The sequence below is a fragment of the Rana temporaria genome, chromosome 6 (genome assembly GCF_905171775.1).
Source record: "Rana temporaria chromosome 6, aRanTem1.1, whole genome shotgun sequence".
Lineage (NCBI taxonomy): Eukaryota > Metazoa > Chordata > Amphibia > Anura > Ranidae > Rana > Rana temporaria.
The window spans coordinates 8,820,219-8,845,109 of record NC_053494.1 but is presented as its reverse complement, the minus strand read 5'-3'; the positions used below and the strand labels follow the sequence as shown (position 1 = coordinate 8,845,109).

General features: G+C 45.4%; 1 protein-coding gene across 10 annotated transcripts in view; it reads left to right on the top strand.

Annotated features, from left to right (window-relative positions):
* The first annotated feature begins 4,507 nt into the window (after positions 1–4,507).
* Positions 4,508–24,891, top strand: part of LOC120943017 (AF4/FMR2 family member 1-like) — a 38,977-nt gene continuing 18,593 nt past the window's right edge. For 2 of the 10 annotated variants that reach the window (XM_040356057.1, XM_040356058.1), the window contains exons 1-10: positions 4,516–4,755; positions 6,297–6,591; positions 10,761–11,183; positions 14,524–14,631; positions 14,739–14,846; positions 18,199–18,271; positions 18,352–19,295; positions 20,334–20,441; positions 23,085–23,195; positions 24,678–24,785. In XM_040356057.1, coding sequence (XP_040211991.1) covers positions 6,318–6,591; positions 10,761–11,183; positions 14,524–14,631; positions 14,739–14,846; positions 18,199–18,271; positions 18,352–19,295; positions 20,334–20,441; positions 23,085–23,195; positions 24,678–24,785 — 2,257 coding nt within the window. In that variant the 5' untranslated portion in view covers positions 4,516–4,755; positions 6,297–6,317. Of the gene's footprint in view, positions 4,756–6,296; positions 6,592–10,760; positions 11,184–14,523; positions 14,632–14,738; positions 14,847–18,198; positions 18,272–18,351; positions 19,296–20,333; positions 20,442–23,084; positions 23,196–24,677; positions 24,786–24,891 lie in introns of all 10 variants that reach the window. The other 8 variants (XM_040356061.1, XM_040356062.1, XM_040356056.1 and 5 more) reach the window with 8 other exon arrangements.

The window sequence follows — 24,891 nt, the reverse complement described above, 5'->3', positions numbered from 1 at the left end:
TTCTTAACCACTTCCACACAGGGAATTTTCACCCCCTTCCTGCCCAGACCAATTTTTAGTTTTCAGCACTGTCGCACTTTGAATGACAATTGCGCGGTCGTACGACGGGGGCTCACAAACAAAATTGACGTCCTTTTTCCCCCACAAATAGAGTTTTCTTTTGGTGGTATTTGATTACCTCTGCGGTTTTTATTTTTTGCGCTATAAACAAAAATAGAGCGACAATTTTGAAAAAAACACAATTAGCCAGATTCAAGTAGGGCGCCGCATCTTTAAGGCGGCGTAGCGTATCGTATTTACTCTACGCCGCCTTAAGTCAGAGAGGAAAGTACTGTATTCACAAAGTACTTGCCTCCTAACTTACGGCGGCGTAGCGTAAATGGGGCCGGCGTAAGCACGCCTAATTCAAATGAGGATGAGGGGGCATGTTTTATGTTAATGGGGGGTGACCCGACGTGATTGACGTTTTTTACGAACGGCGCATGCGCCGTCCGTGTACATATCCCAGTGATTATTGTTCCAAAGTACGCCGCAAGGACGTATTGGTTTCGACGTGAACGTAAATTACATCCAGCCCTATTCACGGACGACTTACGCAAACGACGTAAAATTTTCAAATTTCGACGCGGGAACGACGGCCATACTTAACATTGGCTAGGCCAGCTATTTGATGGAATAACTTTACGCCGGAAAACGCCTTATGTAAACGGCATCTTTACTGCGACGGGCGCACGTACGTTCGTGAATCAGCGTATCTAGGCATTTACATATTCTACGCCAAACTCAACGGAAGCGCCACCTAGCGGCCAGCCTAAATATTGCACCCTAAGATACAACGGCGCAGGCTGTCGTATCTTAGCTAGGTTTAAGTGTATCTCAGTTTGAGAATACACTTAAACTTAGGACGGCGCAGATTCAGAGTTACGTCGGCGTAACTATTTGTGAATCTGGCTAAATATCTTTTCCTTTTTGATTTAATAAATATCATAATTTTTTTTTTTTCAACAATTTTTTTCCTCAGTTTAGACCGTTACGTACTCTTCTACATATTTTTGGTAAAAAAAAAAATAATAATCGCAATAAGCGTGTTTGCGCAAAGGTTCTAGCATCTACAAAATAGGGAATAGAATTATGGAGTTTTTATTTATTTAATTTTTTTTACTAGTAATGGCGGCGATCTGCGATTTTTATTGTGACCATCACATTGCGGCGGACATATCATATAAAAATGGATGGTTGGCTAATGCGTTTTGAGGATTTTCCTCTTCCTCAGAGCCTTAAAATCCTAAAAAAAACAGGTCTGGTCTGCATGTTAGAATATATAGAGAGGACTGGAAGAATAGTACAGCACTTGATAAGTGGCTTTGACCATAATGGTGGACTCTCCTTCGCTGTAGGAACATTCCTTTGACATCACAGCGCTCTATATTAAACTGACATCAAACAGATATATATAGAGAATTATATACTATGTTGAGTCCTTTGCTTTAAGAGAACTATTAACATCACCCCATGGGAAAAGGAGTGCAGTGAGAGGGCGGCAAAGAGAGGAAAAGTCCATTAAACTCCTGGGAAACTGCGTGCTGGTTGTCCCTATAGGCGATTATTATATTTTGGTCTGGTGAGTGTGCATTTTGGAAATTGGTGGCGGTGGCACAACTGGTGGAAGATTGACACTATTTTGATTTATTCACCACATGGAATCCATACAAGTTTTCTGTCTCTGAGGAGCCTTGGACTTTTTTACTTTTTTACTTATTGAATTTATCTGGGCACTTGTTTCCTGGTGTATACATATTTTTTGATGTATTAGTTTGATTTGTATGATTTTTCTATATATTTAAGAGTTATTTGGGGCATTTTATTTATTTATTTAAGCTGTTGGCATATTTATCTGAACATAATTTTATAGGATCAGCGCAGTAATATATATGTGTAATATATATATATATATATATATATATATATATATATATTATCCTTTTTCACAAATGTCACACACCTCACCAGTTTGAGGTGCTCACTGTACTGCAGCAGACCACTTAAATATATGTGTATGAAAAAATACTAAACACATTCACAATATTTATGAGCGCCAGTGACACAATATACACATATAGGGCCAGATTCACAGAGCAGATACGACGGCGTATCTCCTGATACGCCGTCGCATCTGTTGTTCTATCTATGCGACTGATTCATAGAATCAGTTACGCATAGATAGCCATAAGATCCGACAGGTGTAATTGTTTTACACTGTCGGATCTTAGGATGCAATACCGCGGCCGCCGCTGGGTGGAGTTTGCGTCGTAAACCAGCGTCGGGTATGCAAATTAGGAGTTACGGCGGATCCCCGACGGATTTTCGCGTTCGCTACGTCGCTGCTAGTCTAGTTTCCCGTCGCAAACTTAGACGTCGTTTGACCTGCCCTAACTTTAGTCAGCAATCGCATTGCTGTCTAAAGTATGGCCGTCGTTCCCGCGTCGAAATTTAAAATTTAATGTCGTTTGTGTAACACGTCCGGAAATACGGAAGTACGCTACGCGCGTCGCCGTTCGAAAAAATGACATCACGGCGCGCAAAGCACGGCGGGAGTTAGGAAACGGAGCATGCGCAGTAGGTCCGGCGCGGGAGCGCGCCTAATTTAAATGGCACACGCCCATTTGAATTGGCCCGCCTTGCGCCGGAGGCCGTCGGCGTAGTTTTCATTGCAAGTGCTTTGTGAATCAGGCACTTGCGATGAAAACTTGCTGGAAGCTGGAAGGGTCCATTACCTCTTGGTTTGAGCGGCCTACCTTGTCTGGTCATGAGCTGGGAAGGCAGATGATCCGTGGTGTCTGTGCCCCCTGGGAGTGGTCACCCTAGGGCAGTGTTTCTCAATTCCAGTCCTCAGGCCCCCCCAACAGGTCAGGTTTTCAGGATTTCCCTCAGATGAAAAGGCTGTGGTGATTACTAAGGCAGTGAAACTGATCAAATCACCTGTGCAAAATAATGGAAATCCTGAAAACCTGACCTGTTGGGGGGGCCTGAGGACTGGAATTGAGAAACACTGCCCTAGGGGAACTCTTTGTAACACTTGGGTGTGGGACCCCACTGTATGAAAAGAACTCACGGTTACAGTCACTATAGTCTCACACATGTGGTATCCCCGTGTGACGGACTTTTATGCAAATATCAAATATGCTTCAGTCTAATTCTCTCCCTGCTAGTTTAATGCTGTGTGTTAGATGAAAAGGTGATTTCATGTGTGACTCATCTCTCTGTGAAGACTGTTAATATGTTAAATAAGGCTAGCTTTTGAAAGGCCTTTAATTGTGTGATAACACTGTCTAAAACCTATTGATGCTCAGAGGTGTGAATAGGTGTCATGCGGCATGCGGAGACGAAACGTCTGCCTAGGAAACTCAGTGTGTGAAGGTGGTTTGTTTGATGCTATTAATTAAGGAATGTGCAGTGATTAGACATGATAATAATAGGCCGGTGTAGTAATTAGCCTTAGTGTGTGATTAGGGGGGTGGAGATCTCATTGTTGCTTTAATGCCTGGTACTGTATATAAAGCTGAGAAGAAACCATTAAAGTCTGTCTTGTTCCAGCAGTAAGCTCTGACTCATGTGTGGCTTAATGGGCGATCTCAGGAATATTCCTCCTCATGGAATATTGGGTGATGTTCTTATGGAAGAAGGGAATCTTTGACGGGGATATCATTGTAATACCGTCACACCCCGTACTCAGGAGAAGCAGCAAAATGTATTTTGGGGTGTAATTCCACATATAACCATGGCATGTGTGAGCAATATATGATTTAGTGACAACTTTGTGTAATTTTCTTTTTTTTTTTCAATCACTTTTTAATCATAAAATATTCAATGGGCTCAATGCCTCTCAGTAATTTCCTGGGGGTGTCTACTTTCCAAAATGGGATCATTTGTGGGGGGGGGGGGTTGTACTTCTGCCATTTTAGCACCTTTGAGAAATGAGATAGGCAGTCATAAACTAAAAGCTGCGTAAATTTCAGAAAATGTACCCTAGTTTGTAGACGCTATAACTTTTGCGCAAGTCAATAAATATACGCTTATTGACATTTTCTTTAACAAAAACATGTGCCTGAATACATTTAGGCCAAAATGTATTCAGGCACATGTTTTTGTTAAAGAAAATGTCAATAAGCGTATATTTATTGACTAAAATTTCGTTTATTGGATTTTTTTTATAACAAATAGTAGAAAATATAATTATTTTTCCAAATTTTCAGGCTTTTTCCGTTTTATATCACAAAAAATTCAAATCGCAGAGACGATCAAATACCATCAAAAGATAGCTCTTATTGTCGGAAAAACAGGACGCAAATTTTGTTTGGGTACAACATTGCATGACCACGCAATTACCAGTTTACAAATTGTAAAAAGTGCTCTGGTCATTGAGCAGCCAAATCCTCCGGGGCTGAAGTGGTTAAAAGTCAGCAGAGCCACTTTTTGTACTTGCTTACTTTAAACAAACAAACGATTTGAACTCGGCTTTAATGTTATTACCCGTGCTAACACAGTAATATGGAAGCCAAGAACTCACGTTACCAAATACATGTTAGAACACTTCCGAGACTCGTGTGTTCCTTCTGGCTGCATTTCAATACAGTTTTTGATTTCCTGTTGGTGGAGTAGGAAATCGAAACTAGTTACGGAATAATTAAAAGAGTGTTTATAACTAAGGGGAAGTGAAACCAGCAGTACAGAAGCCGTGATAACTCTCAGAGGAACGTGAGTACTACACACTTTGCTTTTACAGCTATAATTTAAAGTATATTTAAAGTGTAATTAGCCAAAACTGTTGTTGTTTTGGATGGAGCGTAGAATAGGGTGACCAGACATCCCCAGTTTCAGGGGACAGTCCCCTGATTGACCAAGTCTGTCCCTGGTTTTGTCCCTAGATTGGATTTAATAGGGGGCAGGGGCAATTTCAAAGACAGTCAGTGCAGAATTAAAATTAAAAAATTAGAATTACACCCCCCCCCCACTCCGCCGTGCCTACTAGCATAGGGGGGTTGCATTTTTCTTCAGTTTCGGGCACATGCCCATTCAGCTCCGCTCGCATGTTCTTCTGCCTTGGCTCAAATCCTGACCAGCCACCTGCCTATCTCCTTGCCTTCCCTGACGGAGTGATCTTCCTCCGCTCCCCATCCAGTAGTAGCCGGGGCCCGAAGAGTAAGATTTGAGAGGCTGTAAGGCGGGCGGCGACGGGCAGAGAGTCGCTGATTGCTGCCATTACTAGTAAAGAAAAAATATGTCCCCGGATTTCATATTAAAAATCTGGTCACCTTAGCGTAGAAGGACTGAAGTTTTTAGTGCTGTTTGTGTTCCTGCTGGAAATTCACCCTCTCCTATTGTCTTGGTGCGAATTGTAGGCAAGACTAAAGTTTTTGAGTTGTCTTCAAAAGAAGAGGTGAAGGGAAATCTTCCAATAATTAACCACTTAAGGACCTTGCCTGTTTTTCAGACACAGTTTAAAATGTTTTTTTTTTGCTTGAATATTACTTAGAACCCCCAAACATTATATATATATTTTTTTTCTAACACCGTAGAGAATAAAATGGCGGTCATTGCAATACTTTTTGTCACACCGTATTTGCGCAGCAGTCTTACAAGCGCACTTTTTTTGGAAAAAATTCACTTTTCTGAATTAAAAAATAAAAAAGATTACAGCCTGAGGGCTGGCTGGCTCTGATAGGCACTTCCAAAGCAAACCAGCTGCCGTTATTCAGATGGCCGGCACTCACCAGGGGGCCGGCCACCTGAATAGTGGGCGGCAGTGACAATACATGAATTTATGCAATGCATGAATCCATGTATTGTATTTCAGTGGCGGTGCAGGAGCGAGAGGGGGCGGCGCTCCTGCGCCCTCTATGGACGCACAGCCACTGTTGTCTGGGTCAGGTAAATATACATAACTACAAAGGTCAACCCTTCCACAGTATATTCTGGAGCCTTCTACCAGCAACAGGCCAAAGCAATCAACCCACCACATCACCAACCTTAGGGTAGATCTGCAGAGCCCGGAAAATGGATAATAGCTCAGGCCGTATACATCCTAGCACCCTAAACATTCAATTTGAATTAGGGACTCAAATGAATAGGACAGGGTCTCTGCAAAGGAATAAGAATAGATATTGAGATTTACATCTAACACAAATAAGAGATGTGCTGTGATGTCATGTTGATACATACCAAATAAGAAAGATATCATTTATGTCTCAGCACAGAAAAATGGCTTATTCATTTCTTATTATTTTTGTTAATGGCAGATCTCAAAACTTAACCCAAACATGACAAAGGAACTAATGATATCAAATCACCTTGCAAAAATGGATGAGACGCGTTTAATAAAGTTTAAGAAGGCTCTTTGCCAGATGAAGCCTCCCCCTGGAGCTGGACCCATTAAGATGGAAGATCTTAAAGACAAATCCATAGAGGAAATTGTTGAATTTATCTTCAGATGTCACACTGAAAGACATGGACCAGCAACCATCAAAAATGTTCTTATAGAAATCAGTGAGAATCAGATAAGGATGTTGATAGACAGAGATCTCAGGAATGGTGGTGGGTATACTATAATATCATACAATATATTCTTTATAAGTGTGGACACGAATGTCTCCATCCCGTCCCTGATTTTACAGCCAGGTGAAACCCTTGGGCAAAGATGGAGACATCTGTGCTGGTATAGGAACAATAAGAGCTTTCCTAGAGTTGGAATCACCCCTTATCTCAATCAGTATTTTCAGTCTTCCAGCTTGAAACCTATTCTGTGAGGCTAATGCTTCCTTCCTCTTATTAATGATAAGGCAGGAAGCATAGGCGTGTGCAAGGGGTGTGCTGAGTGTGCCTGGGCACACCCTAATCACCCCGTGTGGCACAGATTCCCCTTGCTGATGTAGCACTACCCCTGTAGGAGCTGCTGATTTAGATTTGGGTCCTGCACGTTACCTCAACATTTGTCGTCTAGGGGAAGGAAGTCTGAAAGAACTCCAATGATGTAAAACCTCTAGCTGTCAGGTTTTATTATTTTGCTCAAAACTTGTGAAGAAGGTAGAAGGATGAAGGGGGGAAGGGAAGGTTCAGATACACGGTACAGATAGGGTGACCACGTGTCCCGGATTGCCCGGGACAGTTCCGCATTTTGCAAGTCTGTCCCGGGCACATTCATTCCAGGACAGTACAGTGTGCCGGAAGGAAACCGACACAGCCCCCCCCCCCCGGCCAATCTGATGCGCCCATAAAAGGCCGCCACATCACCGCTTTACTCACTGACAATACATGCCCTGGCCTGGAATGCCTGGAGGAGCACAATCCCCGCCCCCTGCTTGTGATTGTAGAAATCATAAATCCCGCCTCTTGTGTCCAATCACTGTGCTGTGATTCGTTACAGCACAAGCTGATTTTTGGGAAGGGAGGGTGTCCCTGAATGGTAGTTTGGAAATGTGGTCACCCTAGGTACAGATCACTGGGGAAAAACCTCTATACACCAAAGTCATTCACCACTCCCTCTTGAGTGGGTATTTCTCACCCGTATAGACCCCTCTCACCTGGCCTAGCAGCCGGGATGATGCACAAACTAGTTCGATAACAGTCTCTGCCACAGACTGATTGGGAACAAATTGAACAGTCCGGAATCCTCTGCCACAGGATGTAATACCCGAACTTCCAGCCGTACAGTTAAAGAGCCTTTATGCCGACCCGGCGAACTGTAGGACAACTTAAGTTGTGGATCCCTCCTTAATAAGGTCACCAGCCCTATCCAGAGACATAAGCCTTGGCCTCCTCCAGGGCAGGTCCTCCCCTTGTTTCCTTTATCAAGTATAGCTTCCTCCGCTTAGATGGACAGCTTGAGATCCCTCTTGATTCGTAGGACCCAGTCAGCATAACTGGGCCTAATGATAGAGATGCAGCCTCAGGCCAACATGGTCCCGAGACTGGAAACCACGCAACACATACCTCGCGCCAGAAGGGCCACGAGGCGAAGGACCCCAAAATATGGCGTCTGACCCAAAAAACGTCTCCCGCCCCTTAAGTATCCCTTCCTGGCATGCACAGCGGGGCACCACTCCCACTGGGCTGTTCCCGAGGAAAGATACTCAATGATCTATGGCTTGCCGGGTTCCAACACTGGCCTGTAGGGGTATCGCCACCTACAGGTAACAGTGGGGAAATTCTATCAGGCACAGCCACTGCCAGGACAGAGGCTAATATAGTATAAATCAACACAGTCTGAGCCATGTTATCGGCTCAGACACCCATGAAATTTAACATAGCGCCCAGTCATTTGGGAGCAGGGCGCTACACTGATATTTTCCCAAAGCTCCCAAACGGGGCTTCTAAAAAAAGTTGTAATTTTTATTTTTTAAATAATAATAAAAAAGAAAAACGACTGACACCGTCTACTGCCCCACTGACATTAACCTTTGCCCTACTGACACCAGCTATGTTTTAATACATTTGGGGCGCACACACTAATGCTATAGGCTGCACACACCTATGGAAGGAAGTACAGAACCCTTTGTCACCTCAAAATACACAGTGGAGGATACCCAGGCATTTGAGATGGACAATTGTCTCCCTGATCATTACTATTGAAAAACGTCTGTTTGCCTTCAGCCAGCTTAAAGCGGGGTTTCACCCAAAATGGAACTTCCGCTTTTCGGAATCCTCCCCACCTCCGGTGTTACATTTGGCACCATTCAGGGGGAGAGGGGTGCAGATCTAAGACAGGTATTTGCACCCACTTCCAGGCATAGACTCCTGTGGGAGTCACGCCACTCCCGTCCCCCCCCCACCCCCACTGTCTCCTGGGAAACACACAGGTCCCAGGAGAGAGTGGGGACCAGTGACGGCCCGCCACGCTACTTGCGCTTGCACTTTAGGGAACCGGGCAGTGAAGCAGCAAGGCTTCACATCCTGATTCCCTCACAAGAATGGCGGCAGAAGCATCCGAGGACCGAGCGGTTGCTCGACCTCGTCTGCCGACATCGCGGGCACGCTGGACAGGTAAGTGTCCACTTTTTTGACAGTGAGCAGCTGCTGGCTTTTAAAAAAAAATTGGGTGGACCTCCTCTTTAAGCATATAATACAGACTCTTATTTAGGTAGGTAGGGGTTCCTTGACTACCAAAAATGTAATCACTACACTGTAGTGACTACAGTAAAGTACATTCTTCTTCCAAATATTTACCAATGTCAGTGGTCCCTTGTCCCACTGAGGGACTTTTCTGCTGACAACCAATGTATTTCATTGATTACCATTGTAAAATACTGTAATGTATTTTTTTAATTTCCGAGAATGTGTGGTCTTGGTCACATGATTTTTTATTCACAAGTATTCTACTAATTACATGAGAATCGTTTGTTCTGTTATCGTACAAAAAAAAATCCCCTGCTTGTCGTTTTAGATATTTTGCCATGGACTGTTGTGATCGGCTCTCGAAAGTTGTGTGCTAATGGTCAGATTATTGGACAACCGCTCCGAAAGCAGTATATTTTGTCCAATTTTTGCATTGTGTAAACTAGTCATTGGCCTGCAAAGTGTTTTCTTGCAGGGTTTACCCATATATAGGCAAATCCTGATCTGTCAGCTTTCCTAAACTAACAACCCATTGACTTTATACTTTTACAGGAATGCTGACAGTCAGTGCCAGGTAGGATCATCCAGTGCCCAGGGTAAAGATGACAAATTGTGCACCCCTTCATTATGTGCAGGCTTTTGAGGAGGAGGGGGAGAGAAAGAAAAGCCTATACCTCCTCCCGGCTCTCTTCTTTTCTCCTTGCTGCTACCAGTGGTGGGCTGACAGAAGTAGTGGCAGAAGTAGTTCTGTCACTATCCCTGTCAGCCCCTTATAGTAGAGAAACCGGCAGCACCTCCATCCCTACGATACTCGCTGCGCCCAGAGCAGCCTCCCCTTCTGCCCACTCCTTGTCTTGGCCCTGCTGACAGTAGATTCAGTATCACTGTAAACAACTAAGTTCTGGAGCACAGATGGCCATGTGCTGAGCAGAGGGGAGGTGCATGTGGCTGTTAGCTGCATGTTGTGCACCAGGAAACTAATCCTTCCCAATCCTGTCCAAATCCCCCAAAATACGTTTTTCATTTATATACATTTAAGGCTAAGTATTCATATAACTAAATTGTTGAGAGCAAAAAAAAGTGGTGAGGACAATAGAAAGTGAAAAGAGTAAAGATGCTAAATAAAAATGTATACTCAAAAGTCTGGTAAGAGCCGGTTCACACTCGGGCAACACGACTTCCAGCGCGACTTTACAAGGCAACTTGGAGGCAACTTCAAGTTGCCTCCAGGACAGGCGACTTTGCCAGTGGCCAATCAAACACTAATCAGCTCTGTGGTAGGGAGGGGTCTGCCCGAGAAAACTATTTTCTCTTCCTGTAAAGTTGCTTCAGTTAAGACAGTGATCCGACTTTGGAGGCAACTTCTATTGAAACCTATGGGTACAAGTTGCCTAGAAGTCGCCTTGAAGTAGTACAGGAACCTTTTCTGAAGTCGGGTAGGGTGAACTGCCTCTAAGAAAGGGTCTGCTAAAGCCAATCAATATTCCCCATGTGGGCCATGGTATATCATGGCTTCCTCCAGGGCTGAGCAACTCCTTCACTATCAGGACCCTGCCATACTGTATAGCAAGTTTGTCTGATATTTTTAAAGTTGGGTATTGCCGAGAAGTAACTTCCCGTTCCAAATGTCATTGTGCATTTTTTTTTTCAAGCTTTTAAATCAAAAAGCATAGAAGATGAGCAAAGTGGGAAACAAGAATCCAATCTTCATGGCAAAACTTTCGTACCAGCCCATGTTGCTATACAATGCCCTGAACCCCCAGCAAAAAAAATTAAAAGGGAACAAGTAGAAGATGCCGTGATAGGAATCTCAAGTCAAAATATTAAAAGAGAAAAAGAAGAAGATGCTCTAATAAGAGCCCCAAATCACAAAATTCAAGTGGAAAAAGAAGATGATGTTGTGATAGGAGTCCCAAATCACAAAATTAAAATAGAAACAGAAGATGTTGCGATAGGAGTCCCAAATCACAAAATTAAAGGAGAAGAAGATGCTATGAAAGAAGTCCCAAATCACAAAGAAACAACTTCACGTAAAGATGAAGGACACAGACCCGTACATCGACCACCCAAACAAGGTACTTAGAAAAAAGGTTGATATTGTATAATATTATATTTGTAGCACTAACCCCGTAGGAGCTGCTGGTTTAGATTTGGGTTTTGCACATTATCTCCAAGTTCGTCGTCAAGGGAAGAAAGTCTATAGAAATTGCAATGTCCACACAAGATGTAAAACCTTCAACTGTTAGGTTTTATTTTTTTTCTGCATAAAACTTGTGATGAAAGTAGAAGGTAGAAGGAGAGAAGGGGGAAAGGGGAAGGTTCAGGTACGCAGTGCAGAGCACACAAAAAATGTCTAAAGTTCCAGTATTCACCACTCTATCTCTTGAGTGGGTATAGATAGACCCCACTCACATGGCCTAGCAGCCGGGATGATGCACGGACCAGTATGAGAACAGTCTCTGCCACAGACCGTCTGAGATCAAAAGATGAATAGTCAGAGATCCTCTGCCACAGGATTTTAGTCCCGAACTTCCAGCCTTACAGTAAAGAGCCTTTAAGCCGATCCGGCGGACTATAAGACAAATAGAGTAGTGGGTCCCTTTATAACGAGGTCACCAGGCCTATCCCGAGACATTAGCTTGCGTTGCTTGGTCTCCTCCAGGGCAGGTCCTCCCCCGGTTTCCTTCGTTAAGCAGCTTCCCCCACTTGGATGGACAGCTTGGGATCCCCTTTTGAATCGTAGGCCCCCAGCCACCATAACTGGGCCTACTCCATAAAGATGCGACCTCAGGCCAACATGGTCCAGAGGTCGAGATCACACACACGTGCCTGGCGCCAGGAGTGCCACGAGGCGAAGGACCCAAAAAACGTCTCCCGTCCCTTAAGTATCCCCTCCATGCACGCACAGCGGGGCACCACTCCCACTGGGCTGCTGCCGAGAAAGGGACACCCAACACACCATGGTTCGCTCGTGTTCAAACATGGGCCTGAAGTGGTAACGCCACCTACAGGCAACAGGGGAAAATCCCATCAAGCACAAACACAGCCAGAACAGAGGCTAATTTCAATGGAATTCAACAAAGTCTGAGCCCACCATTGGCTCAGACACCCCCTAAACCCAGAACAGCGCAGCAGTCACTGGGAGCAGGGCGCTACATATTGATTTGAGAATTTCATTTACACACCAGATACCCATTCATTATTGTAATCTATTTTTTTGAGATGGACCCTGCTTCAGTCTCATTTCTTTCGAACCACCAGAGGTGACAGCCTCCTATGACCTCCTCCGTTGAAAAACTCTGTTTAGAGTGTTTAAATGTAATCTTGGCTCCAGCGATGGCCCTGACATGCAAACCACTGGCCAGTTGGAGGGCTTTTGAATGATAGCCCACTGTGTGTACATATATCGCTTATATAGGACCCTATTTTAAGTCAGGGCTTAGGAGGTACAACGTTTTTCACTTGAGCCAGGTTTTGAGTATCCTGTATGGTTTAATAATATCTTGTTTGCACGGTGTGTTATTGGTGCAACTGGTAAATTTGGAGAGATTTTGGAGAGGAAGTGAGGGTAAATCTCTGCAACTGGACTCAGACAGCTAAACAAAGCTGACATGGTTTTAATTAATCGCTACTCTCTCCAAAACGAAAAAGTTTGGGCTGTACATGTGCTTTAACCATTTTACTACCAGCAAAGTAGATTTTACATTGGTGGCTTTGGGGGTTTTAAACACATTGGAGTGTGTACAAATCTGACAAGCTGATGGTCTGCTTAGCCTCGGGATCACTTTCACACACCCCAGTAACTGCAGGTCCCCTTTGCCCTGCATGCCTCTGACATGTTTCCTGAGCTCCACACACCCATTGGTGGGCCAGGGACCGGCATGGCAGGTGCCTCCAAATAGGGGGGAGGATATCAGTTAATGTCTGTTAGCTAAGCTTCTCTTTCTGTTACTTTTTTGAGCCCCCCCTTCCATTCCCACATACATTGCCATGGATATGTTGCGTACACAGAGCCCTCTTCCCAGCAGTGTATTTAGGTTTTGTGCTGCCATAGGCCTGACTAAGCTCGTGCACCCCCTATCTTAAATATAACCCACCCCTTCCTGTCAAGGCCACACCCCTGGCTGTTTAAGATCCGGCCTGAAATTTTCAAGTGGGGACACTAGTTCTGAGGGCCTGGGGGGGGGGGGCAATGGATTCCCTTAATTTGCATAGTTAACCATGCCAATGGTGCAGCAGAAAACATATAGTGCAGTGAGGAAAGTTTGTGGTCCAGGATGATAGGACAGTCAAAATTAGAAGTGCCGGCCACCCGCATACCGGAAGCAATACAGCAGCTTTATGGGGGAGTTAGACTAATTTGCCTCTCAGCCCAGTTCGCCCATAAGACTGGCGCTACACTAACAGTGTAGCGCAAGCCGACTGGGGCTCTTTCCATGCTGCCCCCCTGTAATGTGCTGCCCTAGGCCTGGGCCTTGTCGGCCTAGGCCAGGATACAGCGTTGCCTCTTTCTCCAACATCCTAATCACAAGAAATAATTTGAGATAGACACGCTATGCACAAGGAGCACCCTGCCAGAGACATCTGCAGCACAAGAGGAGAGGAAGGGAACTATACAGAACCATCTGGATAATGCATAGATGGGAATTGGGGAGCCTGCTGTGAAAGTAACTTCTGCCAGTTCACCCAGCCACATTGAGAGTCCTGAACTTTAACCTCTTCATGCCAAAGGATTTGAGTCCCCCTCATAGTTTATATGCACCAAAAGTGGTCTTATCTTATAATAAAAGGGCTTATCTTGTGAGAAATTGTTGGAGCCAGGACAGCTTAGCTTGTATAGCCTAAAATGGCAGTCACAAGCATTTCCGGCCACCAGCTTTAGTTTAACTATGGCTTACCATCTGACTTAACACAGAGTTATGCCCTGTACACACGAGCAGAATTTCCATCAGAAAAAAGTTGGATGGTTTTTCCGACGGAATTCAGCTCAAGCTTGGCTTGCATACACACGGTCACACAAAAGTTCTCTGAACTTTCGAGCGTCAAGAACGCGGTGACGTACAACACTATGGCTAGCCGAGAAAATTAAGTTCAATGCTTCTGAGCATGCGTCGAATTGTTTCCGTGCATGCGTGTTTTTTTTTTCGGAATTTGCGATAGGAACTTTTTTCGTCTGAAAAACAGAGAACCTGCTCTCAATCTTTTGCTGGCGGAAATTCCGACAGAAAAAGTCTGATGAAGCATACACACGGTCGGATTCTCCGACCAAAAGCTCACATCGGACTTTTGCTGGCGGAAGTTCCGCTTGTGTGTATGGGGCATTAGAGAAATGGGAATGGCTTTGGCACCTTAGGCAATGTTCACCTTGGCCCCTCTAGTACAGTTTAATCACTAAATATTTTATTTACACTGCAGAACCACAACCACAAGTCAATCCAGAACAAGACAACATTACAAGCAACTTATTTCATACAGCTCTCAAAAAGCAATTTGCTGGAGCTGCTTCCCATGGATCTTCCACAAGTAAGTTGTGTTCTACACTCCACCACTGTATATCGTATGTGATGTTCTTTATGCATACACAGAAACTACAGTTTAATCACTAGATGTCTCTTTTCTGTACCCTGCAGAACCACAACCACAGATCCATCCAGAACAAGGCGACACTAAAGGGAACATATTTCATAAGACAACCAACAAGCAATTGGGAGTAGATCCTTCCCAAGCATCTTCCAAAGGTAGGTCATGTTCTGCATTCCACCACTGCACAGGGCTGGACTGGGACAAAAATGTGGCCCTGGACTTCATCCAGACCGGCCCAGGGCACACACATCAGGGTACAGTGCACATCAGGGCACGGTACAGAGCCCAGCACATCAGGGCACAGCACATCAGGGTACAGTGCACATCAGGGCACGGTACAGAGCCCAGCACATCAGGGCACAGCACATCAGGGTACAGTGCACATCAGGGCACGGTACAGAGCCCAGCACATCAGGGCACAGCACATCAGGGTACAGGGCACGGGGCACATCGCATCAGGGCCCATCACAGCACATCAGAGCACACCACATTGAGGCACACCACATTGAAGCACAGCACATCGGAGCACAGGGCACATCAGTGCACATAGCACATCAGGGAACATACCACATCAGGGCACAGGGCACATCAGGACACGGGGGCACATCAGAACATGGGGCACATCAGGACATGGGGCACATCAGGGCACATCAGGGCACAGGGCACATCAGGGCACAGGGCACATCAGGGCACAGGGCACATAGCACATCAGGGCACATAGCACATTAGGGCACAGGGCACATTATGGTGCACATCGTTTACCAGCCAGCATGCAGAGTAGCGCAGGAAGCGTGTGTAATATGTTCTCTCTCCTGTCACGGCACTCACTCGGCTCCCCGGCGGCCCCTCCTCTCTTCTCGTCCATCCCAGATGATGTCACAAGCAATTGGGGATGGACGAGAAGAGAGGAGGGGCCGCCGGGGAGCCGAGTGAGTGCCGTGACAGGAGAGAGAACATATTACACACACTTCCTGCGCTACTCTGCATGCTCGCTAAATCTCAATCTACCCGTCAGGCGCCAGCTGTCGGCGATCGACGGGCAGATCGCCAGCAGACCTCCGACTGGCCCACTGAGCCATCGGCCCACCGGGAATCTCCCGGTAGTCCCAATGGCCAGTCCATCCCTGCCACTGCACATCACACCCTGGGGCTGTACACACATTGATCTTCACTTTCTATAGTGCTCAGAGTTATATACAGTAATGTAGATTCGAGTACAAACAATTTTAACTTTGAAAATCACAAATCTGTTCATTCATCTTGACTAAGCACTCTTCTAGGTACACAGTAAGATAAATGAGAAGCTTGCCAGGGACATGTTGAGCACAAATATCACACACTGCTGAGTACAGTACATGGAATTTACTAAGAAGGACATCCCGAGCTAAAATATCCCTCTAGTCTGTTGAGCGGGTGGTTGGGCAATTGGTGTAACTGCTGGAAGTTTGCCCCCTAGAGGGGAGGTAAGAAACCACAAGCCATCTGGTTAACTTTTCACACTTTGGTTCCCAAGTGTTTAACCTGTGATCACCTGGAACCAACAAATACTATACTTTCCTCTCTCTCCTCTATCCAAGGTAAATCACTCATGCAAGTTAGGGGTACAGAGCAGACCCTGGCTGGTCGCATTTTGTTTTTTAAAGCAAACTTTTAGCGTTCACTTTGATATTCATTAAGGTTTGAGAAATGGGAAGGGGCTTTGGCACCTTTGACAATGCCCCTTCCTGGGCATACTTTTTATTCTTATTCTGAAAATAAATGTAAAATTAAGGATTTTTTCAGCTCATTATAGACAGTTGATGTAATGTTCTTCATGTATGTATAGAAACTACAGTTTAAACACTATGGGGTTGATTTACTAAAGGCAAATAGACTGTGCACTTTACAAAGTGCAGTTGTACTCTGCAAGTGCAATTGCTCCAGAGCTTAGCAAATGAGATAAACCTTAAGGGCCAGATTCTCAGAGGAGATACGACGGCGTATCTCCAGATACGCCGTCGTATCTCTGAGTTGCGCCGTCGTATCTATGCGCCTGATTCTTAGAATCAGTTATGCATATATTTCCCTTAGATCCGACAGGCGTAAGTCTCTTACGCCGTCGGATCGTAACTGCATATTTACGCTGGCCGCTAGGGGCGTGTACGCTGATTTACGCGTCGAAATATGTAAATCAGATAGATACGCGAATTCACGAACGTACGCCCGGCCGACACAGTACAGTCACGCCGTTTACGTTAGGCTTTTCCCGGCGTATAGTTACCCCTGCTATATGGTGGCGTAAGTGCGGCGTACCAATGTTAAGTATGGCTGTCGTTCCCGCGTCGAAATTTAAAAAAGTTACGTCGTTTGCGTAAGTCGTCCGTGAATGGGGCTGGACGTCATTTACGTTCACGTCGAAACCAATGACGTCCTTGCGGCGTAGTTTGGAGCAATGCACCCTGGGATATTCCACAGACGGCGCATGCGCCATTTGGGAAAAACGTCAATCACGTCGGGTCAAGTTTGATTTACATAACACACGTCCACCTCTTCACAATTTGAATTAGGCGGGCTTACGCCGGTCTATTTATGCTACGCCGCCGCAACTTTTTTTTTTGAGAATACAGCACTTGCCTGTAAAAGTTGCGGAGGCGTAACGTAAATAGGATACGTTACGCCCGCACAAAGTTACGCCATTCTACGTGAATCTACCCCTCAGTTTGCAAAGAATAGCAAATCACGTGCAATTTTTTTTCCTGACGCATTTATGGCAGCACACACTGGGTTGTGACTCCGCCCCCACAACCTGACAGGATTGGCTAGCTATAAATTTGAAGGGGAGACACCCGGCATCATTCTCTTTTTTATCCTCACCTGACAGGACGTGGACGTTACAGCTTGCCTCCTACCGCTATCGCCCCAGCAGGTTCAGCCTCTCCTGTTTGGAAGTCCCCCCTGTACAGTCTCTAATAGAGCTTTATGGGGGGGAACCCCCACTCTGGTGGTCTCAGGGGTTGGTCCCGGCGGAATACCTGGCATTTTTACAAGCTTTAAATAAGCTTAACTTAGGCAGTGTGGCTCCTTCTCTTTTTTCCCAGTATCCTTCCTCCCCTTGTTTGGTTTAGGCTGGATGCCCCTACTTCACTGTCCCTCCGTTCATATTTCCTCCCACGTGTGTTTACCTTAGACCCAGCGGACTTGCTGGGCAATGTGGTTCCTTGCAGCCTCCGCTCCGCCGCGTCCCCTGGCCATTCTGCGCATGCGCGCAGCAGAGTGATGACGCCGGCAGTCTCCCTCGCCCTCATCTAAAATGGCGTCGGGACGCGCGGTGCGCTACTGCACATGCGCGCATACGTCATCAGCGCCGAATTTAAAAAATACAACATTTTTCCTTTTCCTTCTAAGGCTGCTGCTTTGCCCGAATTCTTCAGGGATTTTTGTCCCAGGTACCCATATGCCTTTCCCCTTCTAGGCTTCCCTAATTTTTACACTCTGCTTTATTTTAACCACCTTTCTGCTTCCTTCCAGCTTCCACATCTGCTGCTGTCTCTGTGCATCTCATGGAGCCCACTGCCCTCGCAGACCACTACCAGCAAACAAGGTATGGAGGCCGTCATATGATTAGGTAAGTAGTGAAGAGACAAAAAGAGAGCCGGCCACTAAACACTGCCTTTCTTGCAGTCCCATCAGGCCAAAAGACGCAAGCCCGTGGCGCAGGGAGAGATCCAGACATGCATCAAGCAAGAGGTCCCGCAGAAGTCGGTCAAGATCATCCTCCCGCTACCATCGATCAAGGCATAGCCGATCACGCCGCAGCCGCTCCCATCATAGACGGTCTCACCGCAGACGGTCACCCTCATTGCACCGCGAACATTACAATACCCGTCCTGCAGCAAACGCTTGCTGGGTGTGCAGTGCTACTGCGTTGCCAGGAAAGCTAGCTTGTCGCACCCGCTTTAATGAAGCGACCAGAGAAAAGGAGGCGGACGCTAGAGTGGCTACAGATCTCATAAGAGAGTTAGTGCGGGAATCAATCTGTACCGCGGCTCCTCTGGCCTGTGATGATCCCACCCCGGGCACTTCATCTGCTTCCGGTCCGTATGCCCAGCCAGCAGAGACCCATTCCGATCATGAAGAACGTGAGCTGGTGTCCAGATTTGACTTTGGCTTGGTTGAGCCTTTTTCCCGCTCTGTTAAGGAAGCTATAGGTTGGGAAGAACCCGTAGCGGAACCACTGAAGGTTGGGAAGTACTTTCCCGAGTTAAGGAGGGAACCCTTCATTGAAGAGTTAGAAGACCTCATTAAAGAAGAGTGGGAAAAACCGGATAAGCGACCTGGTCTGTCCAATAAGCTCGCTAAGTTGTACCCTCTAAAGGAGTCTAAAGTCTCTTCCCTCATTAACGCTCCCATTGTTGATTCGTCCCTAATGCGGCTCGCCAGGCACGTCACTTTGCCAATAGAGGACGCAGTCTCGTTCCGAGATGTTCTCGACCATAAGATCGACTTGGAGCTGAAGAAAGCATACTCTACGGCGGGGGGAGCATGTAGACCAGCTATTGCCACAGCGGCTGTCGCAAGGGGCAATTCCACATGGGCAGCCAACACTGAAAAAGCCCTCCTAGAAGGTACTGACCAGGGGGACATAATATAGGCTAGCAGGCGACTTTGTGGCAGGGGCTTCAGTAGATGTCATTCGCTCCTCGGCTAGATCCATGTTAGCCTCAGTGATGGCCCGCAGAGCCTTATGGCTGAAGCCCTGGGTCGCTGACACGACTTCAAAATCAAACTGGTGCAAGATACTGTATCATGGCACGAACCTGTTTGGCGCGAAATTGGACTCAGCGATCTCCAAGGTCACTGGGGGAAAGTCGGGGCTTATTCCCTCCGACAGGAGGCCCAAGCCTCAGAAGGGCCCTACCTTCAGGCGTAATCTGCCTGATAGATACAGGGAAGCCAGAACCTATCGCCCCGGCAGGGAGTTCAGGGGGGATTGGAGACCTACTCGCCCTTCCTTTGCGAGGGTTCAGAAGACCAAGGCCATTACCGCGGGGGACCAACAAAAGTCCTTTTGAAGTCCTGCCTGCCCACCCAGCTTATAGAGTGGACGCCGCTCTCTTGGCTACAGCCGAATTTGGCAGATCTATCATCAGGGCCAATTCTTCTGCACTATAGGGAATAAATACTATTTGCATTGAACCCTCCCGACTGGTGAGTTATTTCCCAGTGTGTGCTGCCATGAATGCGTCAGGAAAACGGAAAATTGTATACTCACCTTTCCGTAATTTTCCTTTCCTGACGCATCTTCATGGCAGCACAAAGCTGCCCACCCTGTTGTTCAATGATGATATATACGGAGAATGATGCCGGGTGTCTCCCCTTCAAATGTATAGCTAACCAATCCTGTCAGGTTGTGGGGGCGGAGTCACAACCCAGTGTGTGCTGCCATGAAGATGCGTCAGGAAATGAAAATTACGGAAAGGTGAGTATACAATTTTCCGTTTTTGCTTGTACGTGATTGGATGATGGAAGTCAGCAGAGCTTCTACTCATTTACTAAGTTCTGGAGCATCAACACTTGCAGAGTGCAACTGTACTTTGCAAGGTGCGCAGTCTATTTGCCTTTTGTAAATGCACCCCTATATGTCTCTTTTCTGTACCCTGCAGAACAACAACCACAAACTACTCCAGAACAAGGCAATTTAACAAGCAACTTATTTCACAAGACCCCCAAAAAGAGAATTGGAGTATCCTCTTCCCATTCATCTTCCAAAGGTAAGTCATGTTCTACACTCCACTATTACACATTACACCCAGGGGCTATGATAAGATAAGATTTATTGTCATTGTAGAAACAAATTCACAATGAAATTACATTTCTACTGCACACATTATTCATACATCACAATTATCAACCATGCATTTACCACACAGGATTTATATATAAAAGTGTCCCCATATTATAAAAGTATAAAAAGTGTCCTCATATTAAAAAACTAAACAAGACAATAACATAAAACTATGTGACCTCCTTTCCTTTCATTCCTGCATTTATAGCCTTAACAGCCCTGGGAAAGAAGCTCTCTTTAAATCTCTTTGTCCTTGTTTTAATCACCCTAAGGCCCCTTTCAGACGTGCGGATGAAAAAGGGACATACATTGGTCCCTATGTGATTGCGGGTGTCAGCGGATAAACATCCGCTGACACCCGTAATCATCCGCCGCCGCAAACATCCGATTTTGCAGACGGAAGAATGTCCTATTTTTTCTTCCGTCTACGGATCGGATTGGATGAACACAGACACACGGTCCGTGTTCATCCGATCCCCCATAGGGGAGAGCGGAGAAAAGACAGGGCGGTCCCTGCACAGTGTGCAGAGACCGCCCTGTCATCCGACGGCTCAAAGAGGATTTAACGGAGGATCCCCGCTGAGCAAAGCGGACACACGGAGGCGGATCATTACTGATCCGCCCCCTGTGAAAAGGGCCCTAAAACGTCTCCCAGATGACAATAATTCAAAGAAATGACAACCAGGATGAGTCGGGTCTCTCACTATTTTTCCTGATCTACAAAGGCAACAAGTCTCATATATTTCTTCTAGAGAAACAAGTTCACACCCTACAATTTCCTGCCCTGTTCGAACCACTCTACTTAGAGCATTTGTATCTGCCTGCGTACAACTAGTATACCAAACTAGAATACAATACGTTAATATACTCTCAATGGCAGAGCAATAGAATGTCTCTAGTACCTTCCTTCCCAAGCCATTATTCCTAAGGAGTCGCAAAAAATATAAGAACTGTTGCTAGTATAAAGTGACTTAAAGCGGGGCTTCCGCGGGTTTTCGTTTTTTTTTTTATATCCTTCTACCGCTCTTACCTTGGTAAATAAGGAACTCGTGTGTCCCAATCTTCTAGCCGCCAGCAATTGTTTTCTCCCGCATAGATGGACTTTTCCATCTTGATTGTGGGCACTGTGAAGCCCAGCAGGATGTCCTTCCGGGATACTCCATACCTAAAATGGAGAATTCGTAGCCGCCCACATCACATGACCCGCTTGCGAGTCACATGACCCGCTTGCGAGTCACGTGACCCGCGAGATATCGCGGGATTACACTCCCAGGAGACATAGCACATGTCGGGGAAAAGATAATACACGCCCACTCCCGCGGGGAAACGCTGATAGACAGAATTTAGCAAATGGACGAAAGAAACTCTGGACGGCCGCACTCCAAAATAACTAAAACAAAGTTGGTCTTTATTTTCAAATGCACATGCATTCACGGCAAGCAACAGGTACAGTATAGGCCGACGCGTTTCACGCTGTACTTCAGCGCTTAGACTAAGCGCTGAAGTACAGCGTGAAAGGCGTCGGCCTATACTGTACCTGTTGCTTGCCGTGAATGCATGTGCATTTGAAAATAAAGACCAACTTTGTTTTAGTTATTTTGGAGTGCGGCCGTCCAGAGTTTCTTTCGTCCATTTGCTACAATCAGCATCGCCAGCACCCTGGTGGTTCAACAGCCCTTAATGAAATATGAGGCTCACCTGGAGCGGTGAAAGATTTGTCTGATAGACAGAATTTACTGAATTACTAAGGGTAAAGATTCGGATTTAAAAAAATAAATAAACGGATTGTGAATAGTCGACGGGTAGTTGTTTAATTAAGAGTTGTAATTTAGGGTGAACCTCCGCTTTAAGCGCTGATACAAACTGACAAATAGGAACCCAATAGGTGTGTAGTAAAAATGAATAGATAATTAAATTATAAAAGCTGCAACTAAATAATTGTGTTCCAAAACACTGTGACAGATAAAATTTAAAATAGTGTAGTTGCACTAAAATCAACCTATTAAATACCAAGCACGCCTGTGAATACAGAAAAAGTGCTAGTGTAAACAGCCGTATATAATGCTTGAACATTCGTGGAAAGAATGGTAATGACTCCCAATGTTGAAATGGGGTATCAAATATGATGCATCTTGGCGGTTGTCCTCTACTAGTTTTGCAGCAAAAGCTGCTTCTTCAGAAGGAGGTTATTACCATTCTTTCCACGAAAGTTCAAGCATTATATATGGCTGTAACTATTGGTTGCATTTAAATATGATTGCAAATATGTTTTTTACCATAATGTTTTTATTCTTTATTTTCTATTAAAATCTACTTTTAAATCTACTTTTGTTTATATCCTTGAGGTACTGAGAGAGATCAAATCTTCCTCCTCTTCGCCAGTGGCAATACCCCCTTTAAAAATCACTCACCAGGGTTGGATAAATGGGAATGACTTTGGCACCTTTGATAATTTCCCTCTTGGACAAATACACCTATGTTCTCGTCCTGAAAGAAAGCTGGTGTGATGTTCTTTATGAATATTCAGAAACTACAGTTTAATCCCTACATGCCTCTTTTCTTTACATAGCAGGACCACAACCACAAGTCAATCTGGAACAAGGCAAAATTACAAGGAACACAATTGATACGGCTCCCAACAAGTCACCTGAAGTAAATCTTTCCCATGCATCGTCCAAAGGTAAGTCATGTTCTATGATCCACCACAACAACGCACACCCAGGGGCTGTGCACACATTGATCTTCACTTTCACTTCACCGACAGACTGCCACAGCAGCTTCTCTATCTTCACCCGACTCCCCTACTGGCATGGATCATGCCTATTTAAGCTTATTTAGCTCCCTGCCAGGCCTCCAACCTGGGGATTGGCTAAAGGCATCTAAATATTTAAGGCAATCCCTCCTAGCTTCCGCCCACTATTTTCTGGAACATTCCCCAACATTCTAGAAACAGGGGGAGGCGCCAGAGAGCTGCCAGGATAAGTCATCCAGCCCTGACCTCTAATAACCTTGACCCAGATTCAGTGACTCAGGTTTATCCCTGGGCAAAGCTATAGTTTGCCTACTCTCTCACTTCTAGTAGCACACACTAGAGCAGTGTTTCTCAATTCCAGTCCTCAAGGCACAGCAACAGGTCATTTTTTCAGGATTTCCTTCAGATGAAATGGCTGTGGTAATTACTAAGGCAGTGAAACAGATCAAATCACCCATGCAAAATAATAAAAAGCCTGAAAACATGACCTGTTGGGGCACCTTAAGGTCTGGAATTGAGAAACACTGCACTGGAGCGTGCTACTTATGTATCAGGGAATGCAATAAGGTAAAAAAATGTTCTGCCTTTACAACCACTTTAAATATTTTTCAAGGAGGAGCAATATTAGAAAATTCTTCCCTGCAGTGTTTATAAATGAACCTCTATTTTTAATAGCCAAACTTACAGTCTAAAAACAATTTTAAAGGGTCTGTCTATCCAAATGTATTCATAAATTTTGGATCTTATCTTCTTCCACCCATAGTGCACAAGCACTTCAATCCTCCAGTCATATGAGAAGAGTCTGGCTTTCGCTCACCAGGGTTGGAGAAATAGGAGGATCTTTGGGACCTTTGACAACACCCCCTTATGCCTAGTACACACGTGCAGGTTTTTCGACGGGAAAAGATCCATTGGAAATCCCGGAGGGGGAAACCGAGAACCTGCTCGGTAACTTTTCCCTCGTACACACGAGAGGTTTTCCCGTCGAGAAAACTCAGATGAGAGCTTTGGTCCGGAATCTCAGCCGTGTGTATGCTCCATCTGAGTTTTTCCGATGGGACAACTGCAAAATACGCCCATTTTCTTGCGCAAAAAAGTCCACCGGGAATCCCGACGGGAAAAAAGAGAGCTGGTTTTCTTTTTTGTCCGGCTTTTTTTACAGTTTTCTTGTTGGAAAAACAACAAGGGAGCATACACACGGCCGGGATTCCCGGCCAAAAGCTCTCCTTGCAGTTTTCCCGTCAGAAAACCCGCTCATGTGTACGAGGCATTAGACAAATGTCCCTATATTCTTGTTCTGGTAATAAAATGTAGGATTATCTTGGCTTGATTGAGGGAGCTGATGTGATGTTTATACATGTTCAGAAACTTCAGTTTAATCTTGACATGTCTCTTTTCTGTACCCTGCAGAAGCACAACGACAAGTAAATCCAGGGAAAGGAAAAACTACAAGCAACGAATATTATAGAATTCCCTTCAAACGATTCGAAGAATCTCCTTCCCATGCATCTTCCAAAAGTAAATCATGGTCTACAATCCACCACTATACATCCCACCCAGAAGCTGTGCACACATTGATCTTCACTTTCTATAGTGTTCAGGAGAATATACATGTAGCGCCCCA